This window comes from Rana temporaria, chromosome 3 (genome assembly GCF_905171775.1).
Source record: "Rana temporaria chromosome 3, aRanTem1.1, whole genome shotgun sequence".
NCBI lineage: Eukaryota > Metazoa > Chordata > Amphibia > Anura > Ranidae > Rana > Rana temporaria.
In genome coordinates this window covers 362,820,305-362,835,387 of record NC_053491.1, presented here as the reverse complement: position 1 = coordinate 362,835,387, position 15,083 = coordinate 362,820,305, and the positions used below count along the sequence as shown (strand labels likewise).

At 45.3% G+C, this 15,083-nt stretch overlaps 1 protein-coding gene across 3 annotated transcripts in view; it reads right to left on the bottom strand.

Moving 5' to 3' along the window:
* Positions 1-5,415: 5,415 nt before the first annotated feature.
* The window catches only part of SLC25A18 (solute carrier family 25 member 18), a 43,047-nt gene continuing 33,379 nt past the window's right edge, over positions 5,416-15,083 (bottom strand). For all 3 annotated transcript variants that reach the window (XM_040345333.1, XM_040345332.1, XM_040345334.1), the window contains exons 7-11: positions 12,096-12,214; positions 11,675-11,819; positions 11,439-11,593; positions 7,687-7,762; positions 5,416-6,165 (exon numbers count right to left, since the gene is read on the bottom strand). In XM_040345333.1, coding sequence (XP_040201267.1) covers positions 6,024-6,165; positions 7,687-7,762; positions 11,439-11,593; positions 11,675-11,819; positions 12,096-12,214 — 637 coding nt within the window. In that variant the 3' untranslated portion in view covers positions 5,416-6,023. The remainder of the gene's footprint in view (positions 6,166-7,686; positions 7,763-11,438; positions 11,594-11,674; positions 11,820-12,095; positions 12,215-15,083) is intronic.

The window sequence follows — 15,083 nt, the reverse complement described above, 5'->3', positions numbered from 1 at the left end:
AATCCATTGGATTACATTCCATCAGATATCCGATCGCAGGTACAGGGCATACGTTTATTCCTCTTGTAGCTTTTCCTTTACTTCATGTATGGTGAAATGGTTGTCAATGGGACAGAAGGTGAGAAAAAATCCCAAATACCAGTAAAAACCTAGTGGGCAGGGGCGGACTGACCATTGAGTCACTCGGGCACTGTCCGAGGGCCCCATGCCACTAGGGGGCCCCATCCGGGTTGCCAGGCTCAGTAAAACCAGGGACAGTATGTAAAAATCTTTTATTTTTTTAGATCTGTCCCTGATATGTCCGAAACTGACATGCTTTTAATGTGAATATCCCAAGATTTTAGCTGCCCGCCTCTGCACTACCTCCTGGCGTGGTGGCCATCTGTAAGCCAGAGGGGCCCCATACTCTATTGCCCGGGGGCCCCATGAGTTGTCAGTCCGCCCCTGCTAGTGGGTGTTCTAATCATTTCCTACTTTATCCAAAACTAAAAAGTATGTTTTTGTCTTGACATACACATTAATGTACACATACAGTATATGCGCTGCCCAGCCCTGCATTTCTCTACAGTCACATAGTATAAGGAGGGTGACCTTGCTTTTCAAAGTCTGCAAAGCCTGTTTACCCTATAAACCTACACAAGCCCCTCCCTCTCCTGCCTTACAGTGCAGCCACTCCCACTCCAAGCCCTATAGTCATTTTAGCTGGCATGTGACAAGTAAGCACACATACTGAGTTCAGGTAATGCCACTGATAAAACTAAAGCTTCTGAAAAATCCCAGCTGCGATAAAGGTGTTTAATGTAGTTGCATGATGTTTTTTTTTAAAGCAAGGAAGAACCTTATTAACATATATTTAAAAAAAACAATATATAGCCAAATACAAACCCCTTTTTAAAAATGGCAGCTAGAAAGTTTGACACCAATTAACTAGTATGCGGCAAAGCAGCAAATAAGGCCTAAAATGCCTGTTGCATGTTTAGAAGCGGGGGTGACGCAAGTTGAGAAGCAGGGGAAGTGTCGCAAGTTGAGAAGCAGGGGGGGGGCGCCGCGAATTGAGAATGGGGGGCCACCGCGAATCGAGAAGCTGGGGGGACGAACAGAAAAAAAGGGGGGTGCCATGCTTAGGTCATGGGGGGGGGCTTTGGGTGCTGATGAAAAAAAAAAAAAAGGGGGGATGCCACCCGGGTACCACCGGGCACCTTAGAGGTCAGGAGGGGCTTTGGGTGCTGACGGAAAAAAAAAGGAGGATGCCATCCGGGGCCCTGGGGACCAGCGGGCCCCTTAGAGGTCGGGGGGGCTTTGGGTGCTGACGGAAAAAAAAGGGGGGATGCCATCCGGGCCCCTGGGGTCCACCGGGCCCCTTACAGGTGTACTGCCTCTACCCCCCTGATGGCGGCCCTGATCTTGCTGTATAATGGTAAAACATATATGTATTTTCTATACATATAAAACAGAAGCAAATTATCTTTTTAACTGCTTCTTTTAAAATATGCCTTTCATAAAATCATAATCTAACTGCAAATTAGGCACCTGTGCAACCTTATGGCTGGAAGAAGTCCCATTGTGCAAATTAAATCTTAACGTGGAAATTGGCCCTTACCACACCGATTAGCAAGGCCATACATCACAATGGTGGACCAACAGCAAGGGAGATGGAAGGCATAGAATCAGGCAAGGTTTGATGGCGAATAGTACGTTTTTTTTGTGTAGATCTTCATTTAACACGAAGGTGTCTACTTGCAATATTTTACTACCTGCAATAATCAATTTCTGCCACAAGGTGGAAGCATTGCAAAAGTTCTATTTCAGCAAATAGTTACTTGCACATTCAAATTAATTGGAAAAGAACATTTAAATGTAAAAATATCTATAATGAATATATAAAGTTCCATACTAAATAATTTAGTATTTAATGTTTACTATAGTGCATTACATGCAGCCTAATAATACTAATTATACTACCAATGACTGGTTAATGACTGCCAATGACTGGTTAAAAATGATTTTACTGACAGTGTAATTATAAGGCGCTTGCTGCAAAAATCAAAACTGAATAAAATGAGTCAATAGAATTTAGCAGGTACAGCCTGCTGGGCTGCTGTTTTCTCTAACACTAACATGTGTGGCAACCCCTAAATAATGGACAAAGCAGGTGTGCTGAGCTAAGAACACATGGATAGTGGGAACCCCTCTATGGGCACAGCGGGTATGGAGATCCAGGAACTCAGTGGAGGGAGGTTAAGAACCCCTCATAATTGGCACAGCAAGTGTGCAGGCCTGGGAACTCAGCGCAGAAATCGCACCAATAGATTTGCCAAAGGATAGAAGAGATTGTCAGGGGGTGTAACATCCCACCATTCACCAACCACTGAAATATCAGTATTCCTCACAATAGTCACAGGAGGTATACAGACCTTGGAACTTGGAGCAGGAATGGTACTAACCACTCATAATGTAAGGTGACCAGATTTTTTAAATTAACCACTTCCATACAGGGCACTTATACACCTTCCCGCCCAGACCAATTTTTAGCTTTTAGTGCTGTTGCACTTTGAATGACAATTGCGCGGTCGTGCTGCACTGTACCCAAACAATTTTTTTTAGCATTTTGTACCCACAAATAGAGCTTTCTTTTGGTGGTATTTGATCACCTCTGGGATTTTTATTTTCTGCAATTTTTTTTTAAAATGACTAAAAATTTGGAAAAAACGTTTTTTTTTGTTTCTGTTATAAAACATTGTAAATAACTACGTTTTCTCCTTCACTGATGGGTACTGACGGTACTGATGATGGGCACTAATATGCGGCACGGATAGGCAGCATGGATGGGCACTGATAGGCGGCATGTATGGGCACTGATAGGTGGCACAGATGGGCATAGATGGGCACTGATAGGTGGCACTAAAGTATGTGTTGTACTAATGGATGCCAATCAGTGCCAAACAATGGCTGCCAATCAGTGATGCCCATTGTGGGCACTGATTGGCATCCATTGCGGGCACTGATTGGCATCCATTATTTGTGTATCCCTGGTGGTCTAGGGTGGCATACCTTTCTTTTACAGTGGTCCAGTTTTACAGTGGTCCAGTGGGCATCCTCGGGGGGGGCTGTGCTGATAATCGATCAGCACAAACCCGCACGGATAGGCGGCACGGATGGGCACGGATAGGCGGCACAGATAGGCACGGATAGGCGGCATGGATGGGCACTGATAGGCGGCATGTATGGGCACTGATAGGTGGCACGGATGGGCATAGATGGGCACTGATAGGTGGCACTAAAGTATGTGTTGTACTAATGGATGCCAATCAGTGCCAAACAATGCCTGCCAATCAGTGATGCCCATTGTGGGCACTGATTGGCATCCATTGCGGGCACTGATTGGCATCCATTATTTGTGTATCCCTGGTGGTCTAGGGTGGCATACCTTTGTTTTACAGTGGTCCAGTTTTACAGTGTTTTACAGTGGTCCAGTGGGCATCCTCGGGGGGGCTGTGCTGATAATCGATCAGCACAAACCCCCCCTGTCAGAGGAGCAGTCGATCGGTTCTCCTCTACTCGCGTCTGACAGATGCGAGTGAGGAAAAGCCGATTACCGGCTTTTGCTGTTTACATCGTGATCAGCCGTGATTGGACATGGCTGATCACGTGGTAAAGAGTCTCCGTGAGAGACTCTTTACCTAGATCGGTGTTGCGGGGTGTCAGTCCCCTGGGGGCGCGCATCGGCTCAATATCCTGAGGACGTCATATGACGTCCACTCAGGATATTGAAATCACTTTGCCAACGTCAATCTGTCTTTGGTTAAAGTGGTTAAATCCGGGGACATATTATTTTTTTTTTACTAGTAATGGCGGCAATAAGCGAATCTCTGACCATCCCCGTCGCCCGCCCCACAGCCTGTCAAGTCTTACTCTCCGGGCCCCTGGCTACTACTGGTTGGGGAGCGGAGAAAGATCACTCCGCCAGGGAAGGCAAGGAGATAAACAGGCAGGCGGCTGGCCGGGACTTGAGTGAGTGAGTGAGTGAAAAACTTATATAGCGCTGCACATGCGAACTGAATCGCCTCTGGGCGCTTGTTTGAGCACTTCTCCTTTGAGCTCAAAAGAGGTGGGTTTTGATCTTTCTCCTAAACGCCAAGTGGTTCTCCTCCAACCGAATGGAGGTTGGCAAAGTGTTCCAAAGTCGAGGGCCTTGGACAGCAAATCTTCTTTCTCCTTTGGACTTGTATCTGGTTTTGGGGATTTGGAGTAAATTTTGGTTGGAGGATCGCAGAACGCGATTGGGGTTGTAGGCTTTTATTTTTTCGCACAGGTATCGGGGGGCATTTCCCCAAATACATTTATGCGTTAGACAGAGTGCTTTCAAAGAGATTCTGTCTTTCACTGGTAGCCAGTGAAGGCTTCTCAGTGAGGGGGGAATTGATTCCCATGGTTTTTTCCCGTCACAAGCCGCGCGGACGTATTCTGAACGACCTGCAGGCGAGTGATTTGGTACTTTGGGAGTCCGAGGTAAAGGGCATTTGCATAGTCCAGCCTGGAGTTAACAATTGTTCCCACCACGACTGCTATGTCTTCTTTAGGAATAAATGGAATAAGTCTGCGTAGTAGGCGTAGCAGATGGTGCGATCCGCTGACTACTGACCCTATTTGTGCATCCATTGTCATGTAGGTGTCGAAGATGACCCCGAGACTTTTGACTTTGGTGCTAGGGGCGAATATTTTTTCCAGAATGGGCGGAGGTATCCAGGTTGTTGCTAGTTGATTCTTCCGATTGGCGTGAAACAGGAGAAGCTCTGTTTTCGAACCATTGAGTTTAAGATAACTCTTTGTCATCCAGTTCTCTATCAAAGAGAGGCATTTCTCTAGACCGAGATGGTGATCCTTTTTGTTGCAGATGCGAAAATACAATTGTGTGTCATCCGCATAAGAGTGGTAGAGCAGCTTTTGGCTGCTGATGATTTCAAAAAGAGGGCAAAGATAGATATTAAACAGCACCGGCGACAGCGGGGATCCTTGAGGGACTCTGCATGACACCGTGCGTTTTTCGGAGGTGAACGGTCCCAGTTTCACCACTTGTGATCGGTTTTCCAAAAAGGAGGAGAACCAGGATAAGTCACATTCCGTAACTTTGGCTACTTCAGCAAGCCGAGTCAGTAATAGTTTGTGGGCCAAGGCAGAAGAACATGCGAGCGGAGCTGAATGGGCATGCAACTGAAACTGAAGAAATATTCCCTCCGCTCCGACCAGCACATGATCATCAGAAGGGGCACAGGGGGGAAAAAATACACCCCCCCTATGCTAGTAGCATGGGGGGGGGTGTAATTCTGTTTTTTTTTTTTGGTATTAATTCTGCACCGACTGTTCTTGAAATTGCCCCAGCCCCTGTTCAAATCCAATCTGGGGACAAAACTGGGGATAGACTTGGTCCGGGGACAGTGTCCTCAATCCAGGGACTGTCCCCTGAAACCGGGGATGTCTGGTCACCCTATCATAATAGTCACTGCAGGTGTCCAGATCTAGGAATTCAGCACAGAGATAGTGGGGACCACCCTAAGGGGCACAGCTGGTGTGAAAACCCAGGATTGTAGCACAGGAATGGAGGGAACCCTGATGCAGAAATCTCACCAGCAAAGTCACCAAAGGATAGAAGACACTGTCAGGAGTGTAATGCTCCAGCATTTACCAACCAATGAAATGTGACTTTTGGGTGGCTTGAGCATTTACTTACATGGACTCAGGCTGAGTATTTGTAAAAGAAATAAGCAGAAATTACTAGAGGTTTTCATATTTGTGGTGATGCAGCTGCAGATAGATAAAATGCACCCCCCCCCCCCTCTGAATAAGCCACGCTGCTTTACCCATCGAGACAACATCAATAAATGCAGAAAGTTGAGGATGAAAAGAAGTCTCTTCTAAAACAAGCTACTGGATGGCTCCATCTCTTCTCTCTAATCATTCAGGCTCTTAAGAAAGTTCTGTTGATGTTTGTTCTCTATGAGAGATTCCAGATTTCCTGCTAATATTTACTTGGAATATCCCAAAATAAATTCACCTATTCCAATAAAATACACAACTTGTGCTATTCCAAAGAGTGGGGCGATGACCAGGGCTCTGCACCAGGCACCCTTCATGAATGCGGATGGACCTTCGTTCCTCCAGATCTTCCTATAGAGGAAAGGGGCAAAAGATAGCGATCAGTGTGAGAAAATACAAAATACAGCTATCCTCCTGTATGACATGGGATTACCATCACTTCTATTCTCCTCCTGTACAGCATGGGATTACCATCACTTCTATTCTCCTCCTGTACAGCATGGGATTACCATCACTTCTATTCTCCTCCTGTACAACATGGGATTACCATCACTTCTATTCTCCTCCTGTACAGCATGGGATTACCATCACTTCTATTCTCCTCCTGTACAGCATGGGATTACCATCACTTCTATTCTCCTCCTGTACAGCATGGGATTACCATCACTTCTATTCTCCTCCTGTACAGCATGGGATTACCATCACTTCTATTCTCCTCCTGTACAACATGGGATTACCATCACTTCTATTATCCTCCTGTACAACATGGGATCACCATCACTTCTATTCTCCTCCTGTACAGCATGGGATTACCATCACTTCTATTCTCCTCCTGTACAGCATGGGATTACCATCACTTCTATTCTCCTCATGTACAGCATGGAATTACCATCACTTCTATTCTCCTCCTGTACAACATGGGATTACCATTACTTCTATTCTCCTCCTGTACAACATGGGATTACCATCACTTCTATTCTCCTCCTGTACAACATGGGATTTCCATCACTTCTATTCTCCTCCTGTACAGCATGGGATTACCATCACTTCTATTCTCCTCCTGTACAACATGGGATTACCATCACTTCTATTCTCCTCCTGTACAACATGGGATTACTATCACTTCTATTCTGCTACTGTACAGCATGGTATTTCTATCACTTATATTTCCTTCTGTACAGCATGGGATTTCTATCACTTCTATTTCCTCCTATTCAGTGTGGAATTACTATCACTCCTATTCTCCTCCTTTACCGTGTGGGATTACTATCACTCCTATTCTCCTCTTGTACAATATGGGATTACTATCATTCAGTGTGGGATTATTATCATTCCTATTCTCCTCCTGTACAGAGTGGGATTACCATCACTCATACTCTCCTCCAATACAAAGTGGCATTACTATCACTCCTGTTCTCCTCTTGTACAGTATGAGATTACCATCACTTCTATTTTCCTGTTGTGTGGCATCATGGCATTATTCTCACTCCATTCTGCTTTTGAACTACATGGCATTACTATCATTCATATTCTCCTGTACAATGAAGACATTACTATCACTCCTATTCTACTTGTGACATGAAATTACTATCACTTCCTCCTCCTGTATTGTGTGGGATTACCATCACTCCTATTCTCCTCCTGTATGGCATGGGATTACTATCACTCCTATTCTTTGCCAGTACAATTTGGGATTATTATTCTCCTCATAGTGTGGGAATACTAGACGTTTCCTCCAGTGATCAAAATCTACTTTGCTTTCTTACAGCATTGCCTCTGACAAAGCTGTGCCTTTCTGGAAAAGCATGCTGCAATTTGTAGTTCCCCTCAAGATGGAGGGCCATAAATTCAGTGTTCTTGCTGAAAGTTTACCTGGCGCAGTCAATAATCCCATTATACGTATCTTCACCGATTCCTTTTTTCAGTGTCTGTATCCGCGTCTTTAGCACTGAAAGATTTCACATATATACAATTATAATGTCTTGTTTATTAAAGTGTTAATAAAATACCTAAAGCCAAACCATAGCACTACACACTAAGGGATTAAGGTCCCATGCTTTTTGGGGGTATCATGCCTTCAAAAGGCACGTGCAGACCTGATAGGCAGCCCAATGGTTAACTGAAGGAGTGTGCACAGCAGCCTGACAACACCACTGCTAATTGCAAGGCAGTGGTTTGACACTGACAGCTCGTATTATGTACTGCATTTGCTTACACTGAATTCACTGCACACTGAGCAACTCACAATGAGCATCAAACGCTACAGCAAGTCAGATAGAGCCCAACTAATTTCATGGCTAGAAGATGTCCACCATTTCATCTAGCCCAGGCATGTCCAAAGTCCGGCACCGATTATACACACAGCACTGATTATACACGGGCACAGATATATCCAGCAATCTGCTGGCCTGCACAGGATCCTGACCACTCACACAGGAGTATTTTTGAATATTATTATTTTACACATTTTTTCCTTCTCCCCTTTTTTTCACATTTTCATACACGTTACCTGGAAACCAGCGGAGGCTGGTGGTCCAGGCTTAGCCACAATTTATTTGGCACACAGTTTTTTATACCCCTACCCTTAACAGGGTTACCTTTATGCACCCGAGTTTTTATGTAGTGGGTGTTCATAGGGAGTCCATATACCATTGGATTTAGCCCTAACACAGGTCACCCCAGATAGACACATTTGCCTTTGGGAACCCGCATTCTTTGTATCTGGCCATTTGATTGCCACCAGCAGCGCCACCTATGCCTTTCCTGTTTTATCCATATGTCCAAAGTCCGGCCCGCGGGCCAAATGCGGCGCCCTGTTGATTTAATATGCCCCCTCTGGGGATTTGGATATATATATTGTTTGTGCCCCCAGGGCCACAAAAGATATATACCGTATTTATCGATGCTGCCTTGGAGGGGACAGAAAGGGGGCAGGACGAGCGCCGTCAGATTACATGAAGAGAATCTCCTGTTTACTCAGCAGTGTCTCTATTAGAAGTCCCATCTCCTGGGATGCCATTGGACAACTGTTCTGTCTATCATAGGAGGCGGGACTTTGTATTAAAGAGGCCAAAGAGTAAACAAGAGATACTCCTGTTTGTAATCTGTCGACACTCGTCCCGCCCCCCTCCCTCTGCCCTCCAAGGCTGCAGATGTAGGATTACTCAGGCTGCACTGATGGCAATGGTAAGGCTGCATTTATGGCACATGTGAGGCTGCATTTATGGCACATGTGAGGCTGCATTTATGGCACATATGAGGCTGCATTGGTTGCAATGGTAAGGCTGCACTGATTGCAATGGTTAGGCTGCATTCATGGCAATGGTGAGGCTGCATTCATGGCAATGGTGAGGCTTCATTCATGGCAATGGTGACGCTTCATTTATGGCAATGGTGAGGCTTCATTCATGGCAATGGTGAGGCTGCATTCATGGCAATGGTGAGGCTGCATTCATGGCAATGGTGAGGCTGCATTTATGGCAATGGTGAAGCTGCATTCATGGCAATAGTGAGGCTGCATTCATGGTAATGGTAAGCCTGTGCGTGTTATACGCCGATAAATACGGTATATCCAAATAACACGCCCAAGCTCATCCTTGGTCCTGAGCAGCGCTCTAGGATTCGGTGGGGCCACAAAAGAAATATATACAGTATATCCAAATAACACGCCCAAGCTCATCTCTTCACCACACACAGCCACAAAGGCAAGAGAATTCTTGTTGGGCCGTGTATTAGAGCTCGGACAAACACACTTATAGCTAGATTCAGTAATGGGCCGTACACACGACCAAACATGTCTGCTGAAACTGGTCCGTGGACCAGTTTCAGCAGACATGTTCGGTCGTGTGTAGGCCCGAGCGGACAGGATTCCAGCATGCATTTGCCCGCCAGGCCTTTTTCCAGCGGGCAAATATTTCTGGACTTGTTTTAAAACAGCCCGCTGGAATCCTGTCCGCTCGGACATGTTCGGTCGTCTGTACAGACCTACCGTACATGTCCGATCGCCCGCCATCCCTCGCATGCGTCGAATGACTTCGACGCATGCGTGGAAGCATTGAACTGGCAGGGCCGCCCACGTCGCCGCGTCATCGTCGCGTCATCGTCGCGGCCACGCCCCATGTATTGTTTACGCGCGGATTTCTGTATGATGGTGAGTACAGCCACCATACAGAAATCCCCGGGCAAACATGTACGGTGAAAACGGTCCGGCGGACCGGTTTCATAGTACATGTTTGGTCGTCTGTACACGGCCTAAGAGTTAGGTCGGCGTATCAGTAGATACGCCGACCTAACACAGAATCTGCGCCGACCTATGTTTAAGTGTATTCTCAAACAGAGATACGCTTAAACATATCTAAGATACGACGGCTTGCGCCGTCCTATCTTAGCTTGCAATATTGAGGCTGGCCGCTAGGTGGCGCTTCCATTGCGGTCGGCGTAGAATATGTAGTTTTTTTTCATTCAATCCAGCACGCTGAAATAAAAAAACTGAAGAGTTCAGGAGCCACTGTACTAACATGTGATCAGTGTTAATTTTTGGCAGCAAATTTAGATTTAGTTTTAGTTTTAGTCTTAGGACTAAAATGGCATTTTAGTTTTAGTCCCATTTTAGTCTTCTGCAATTGTTTTAGTTTTAGTCGTATACAGTTGACTAAATCTCCAGTACATTTTAGTCGACTAAAAATCATTTTAGGTGACTAAAATCGAATGGGTGTAAATAAATTGTAATGCATTAGTGAACATTTCTCTACAATTTCCAAACTCATTATATACTGCTGAAGTGAAAAATCTCATATGTTATTATTTATGGCATTGAGGTATGAACATGCACTACAGACCAGTGTTCATTTTGAAGTCAAGTTTCAATTTAGTTTTAGTCTCATGCCCTGTACACACGATCGGTTCATCCGATGAAAACGGTCTGTTGGTTTTGTTCATCAGATATCCAATGAAGCTGACTTTCATCAGTCGTGCCTACACACCATCAGTTAAAAAAACAATTGTGTCAGAACGCGGTGACGTAAAACACAACGACGTGCTGAGAAAAATGAAGTTCAATGCTTCCAAGCATGTGTCGACTTGATTCTGAGCATGCGTGGATTTTTAACCGATGGACGTGCCCACAGACGATCGTTTTTTTCTATCGGTTTTTTAACCATCAGATAATTTTTAAACAAGTTCCTAGTTTTTTCACCGATGGATAAAAAAACGATAGGGCCCACACACGATCGGTTTGTCTGATGAAAACGTTCCGTTTTCATCAGACGAACCGATCGTGTGTACGCGGCATTAGTCTTTTGACCAAAATGATATTTTAGTTTTAGTCGTATATTAGTCATCTCAATTGTTTTAGTCGTATTTTAGTCGACTAAAATAGTATTCATTTAGTCGACTAAAATGTTTTATTAGTTTTAGTAGACGAAATTAAAACTGTATGCGATGTTAGTACAGCACGCTCCCCCATTGAACTATTGTGTTCTGACAGGGGGGCAGCCCCTCTGCCAGAACACACCAGTCAGCCATTGGCTGAGAGAGCTGATCGGCAGACCTTTTTCAGTCATGTCCCTTCGTGTGCACAGCCCTTTAGTCTTTAGGTTTTGAGATTGTGAAGTCTATGCACTTACCATCGAGTGGTGTTACTGCAATGGCAGCCACAGATCCAGCAATGCATCCCGCAAAAAACGAGTGGTAAAATGGCGCCTTTTCATGGGGCGATTTTTGTCCCAGTTTATTGAGATTGGCAAAGAGTGGGAAATAGATGACGGAGAATGGGACGTCTCTGTTTAGGAGAGAGAAGCATTACATTTATTCAGAGCTGGTATTTTAGTTTTACATCAGCACAAAGGACTGTTTTTCTCACCTGAGTAGTGTTGCCCCCAGACCCTTGTACACTCCAGAGATGCCCTGGGTACGGAGAAGGTTTCTTGCTATCCGTAGGGCGGATGGTTTTTCGGCAGGCTGAGAGATAGTGGCCTGTCCATCACCAGCTACAACTTTCTGTGTTGCTGCAACAGTAAAGCCCAGAGTTCAGTTGTAGAAAGTACAATGAGCACCATATTGTTCCCTGAAAATACATTCAGTTTTTCAATCCACCAGGAAATCGTGACAATTTGTGCCAAACGCTTTGATGTAGTCACTAGTTCCTAGTGTATTCATAACCTTAATTTATCATGGAAATTTACTAAGCCTGCAATATGGCTACTATGATGTCAACCCTGAAAGTAAATTAAAGTGGATACTGTATATTCTCCAGCATGAGGCTCTCCCGTACCCCAGATTACCCAGGCGTCCTGCATCTTGCAGCTGGATTTTCAGCATCTCCATGGGGGACGTCACCACCACCTGACAGGTCCCAGCCCCACATCCAGCCAACATTTCTCTGATCAGCGTCAGTTCCTTTCTGCAACCACAAGAGGGAGTGACAGACCCACAGGTCATAATGGAGCAATATTTTATATACTGTACTTTATCAGAAAACAGAACATCTTATACAAAAATATACATTTATTTTAACAAACTAAAAATAATAAAACAAAACAAAACTGAAACAAACAGAAACGTTTCCTACAGAAACATAACAGAAAAAGATAAAAAAAAATAGCAACATAATGGAGCAGAGAAGCTCCAGAATTGCCAACAGTTCAGGAATTTACAGATAATCCAAATAAAATACAGGCTGTTGAAAAAAAAAGTGGGGAAAAAACAAAGAATCATTAAAAACTATTGTTTTTTTCTGCAAAATCACAGCTACAAAGTTTATAATATTTCTAGACTGTAGAACTAAAGATTTTTTTGGGGACAGCTTTCCAAATAGTGGGCAGCCATAATAAGATGGCCAGTCTTGCACAGGCTGATACCAACCTGCCTGAGCATTGTCACCACACATGCATGTTAAAATATCATTAGGAAAGTGTTATCTATGAAGGGCCAGTGACAAAAATAAGATCATAATATCACTGTTGGCAGGTGTCATGTTATGTTGATGGGCCCTAAAAAGTCTGACCCGTCCCTCATTTTTTGGACAGTTGGTCATAAAAATTTAATTTTGGATTGGAACACACAGAAGAGAGACAAAGGTATAAGGACGGAACAGAATGAAGCAGATTAGGGTAGAGAACAGCAGGACAAAGCTGAGAAGAGAACATAGCAGAGTATAGGATTGGGGAGCAGGATAGAGCAGATGGGAGCAGGGAAGAGCAGGAGAGGGAAGGATAGAGCAGAGGAAGGGAGAGCCAAACAATGCACAGAAGAGACAGAGCAGAGGTGAGGGCAGAAGAGCAAGACAAGTCAGAGTGTAGCAGGACAAGTCAGAGTGGAGCAGGACAAGTCAGAGTGGAGCAGGACAAGTCAGAGTGGAGCAGGACAAGTCAGAGTGTAGCAGGACAAGTCAGAGTGTAGCAGGACAAGTCAGAGTGTAGCAGGACAAGTCAGAGTGGAGCAGGACAAGTCAGAGTGGAGCAGGACAAGTCAGAGTGGAGCAGGACAAGTCAGAGTGGAGCAGGACAAGGCAGAGTGGAGCAGGACAAGTCAGAGTGGAGCAGGACAAGTCAGAGTGGAGCAGGACAAGTCAGAGTGTAGCAGGACAAGTCAGAGTGGAGCAGGACAAGTCAGAGTGTAGCAGGACAAGTCAGAGTGGAGCAGGACAAGTCAGAGTGGAGCAGGACAAGTCAGAGTGTAGCAGGACAAGTCAGAGTGGAGCAGGACAAGTCAGAGTGTAGCAGGACAAGTCAGAGTGGAGCAGGACAAGTCAGAGTGTAGCAGGACAAGTCAGAGTGGAGCAGGACAAGTCAGAGTGTAGCAGGACAAGTCAGAGTGTAGCAGGACAAGTCAGAGTGTAGCAGGACAAGTCAGAGTGTAGCAGGACAAGTCAGAGTGTAGCAGGACAAGTCAGAGTGTAGCAGGACAAGTCAGAGTGGAGCAGGACAAGTCAGAGTGGAGCAGGACAAGGCAGAGTGGAGCAGGACAAGTCAGAGTGTAGCAGGACAAGTCAGAGTGTAGCAGGACAAGTCAGAGTGGAGCAGGACAAGTCAGAGTGGAGCAGGACAAGGCAGAGTGGAGCAGGACAAGGCAGAGTGGAGCAGGACAAGTCAGAGTGGAGCAGGACAAGTCAGAGTGGAGCAGGACAAGTCAGAGTGGAGCAGGACAAGGCAGAGTGGAGCAGGACAAGTCAGAGTGGAGCAGGACAAGTCAGAGTGGAGCAGGACAAGTCAGAGTGTAGCAGGACAAGTCAGAGTGGAGCAGGACAAGTCAGAGTGGAGCAGGACAGAACAAAATAGAGGAGATGAAAAAACTACAGTACAGAGGAGGGAAAAACAAAGCATAGGAAATTAAAGCAGAGGGGGAAGGACTGAACACAGCAGAGCAGAGGAGAGCCGGACAGAACAGAGCAGAGGAAAGCAGAACAGAGCAGAGCAAAGCAGAACAGAGCAGATGAGATAAAACAGAGCTTAGCAGAAGGGAGTAAGAGAGAACAGAGTAGAGAGAACAGCAGGACAGGGCCAAGCACAAGGGAACAGGGCAGAACACACATGTGAGGACAGTGCAGACAAAAGAGGACCAAAACTATGTAAAGGGGAGCAGAATAGAACATAAGAGAGAACTAAAATAGAGAAGAATATATCGGCAGGACAGAGCAGAAGAGGGCAGGATGGAGAAGAGAAAAGCAGGGAATTGAGGAAAGTAGGACCGAGCAAAGGTAAGGAAAGGGGAACAGGATAAAGCAGATGAGAGGGAAAGGGAGCCGTTCAGCAGATAAGAGAGGGGAGCAGGACAGAGCAGAGGAGAGCAGGACAAAACAAAGAAGAAGCCAAGAGAGCAAAACAGTGCAGATGAGAGCAGAACAGTGCAGATGAGAGCAGAACAGTGCAGATGAGAGCAGAACAGTGCAGATGAGAGCAGAACAGAGCAAAGCAGAGGACAGAAAAGCAGGAAAGAGCAGAGGGGAGCATGAAACAACAGATCAGAGCAGAGGAAAAAGGAGAAGCACAGTACAGAGGTCAGTAAACAATGCGGAAGACAGCAGAGCAGAGAGATGCAAAACAGAGAACAGGAGAGCAGGACAGAGCTAAGCAAATAGTCTTATGCCCATAAACACACAATAGTTTTTTCCGACGGAATTCAACTTAAGCTGTCTTGCATACACACGGACACACCAAATTCCATCCAAAACGCGGTGACGCACAACACTATTATGAACCTAGAAAATTTAAGTTCAATGCTTCCGAGCATGTGTGGAATTGTTTCCGAGCAAGCGTGTTCTTTTCTCCGTC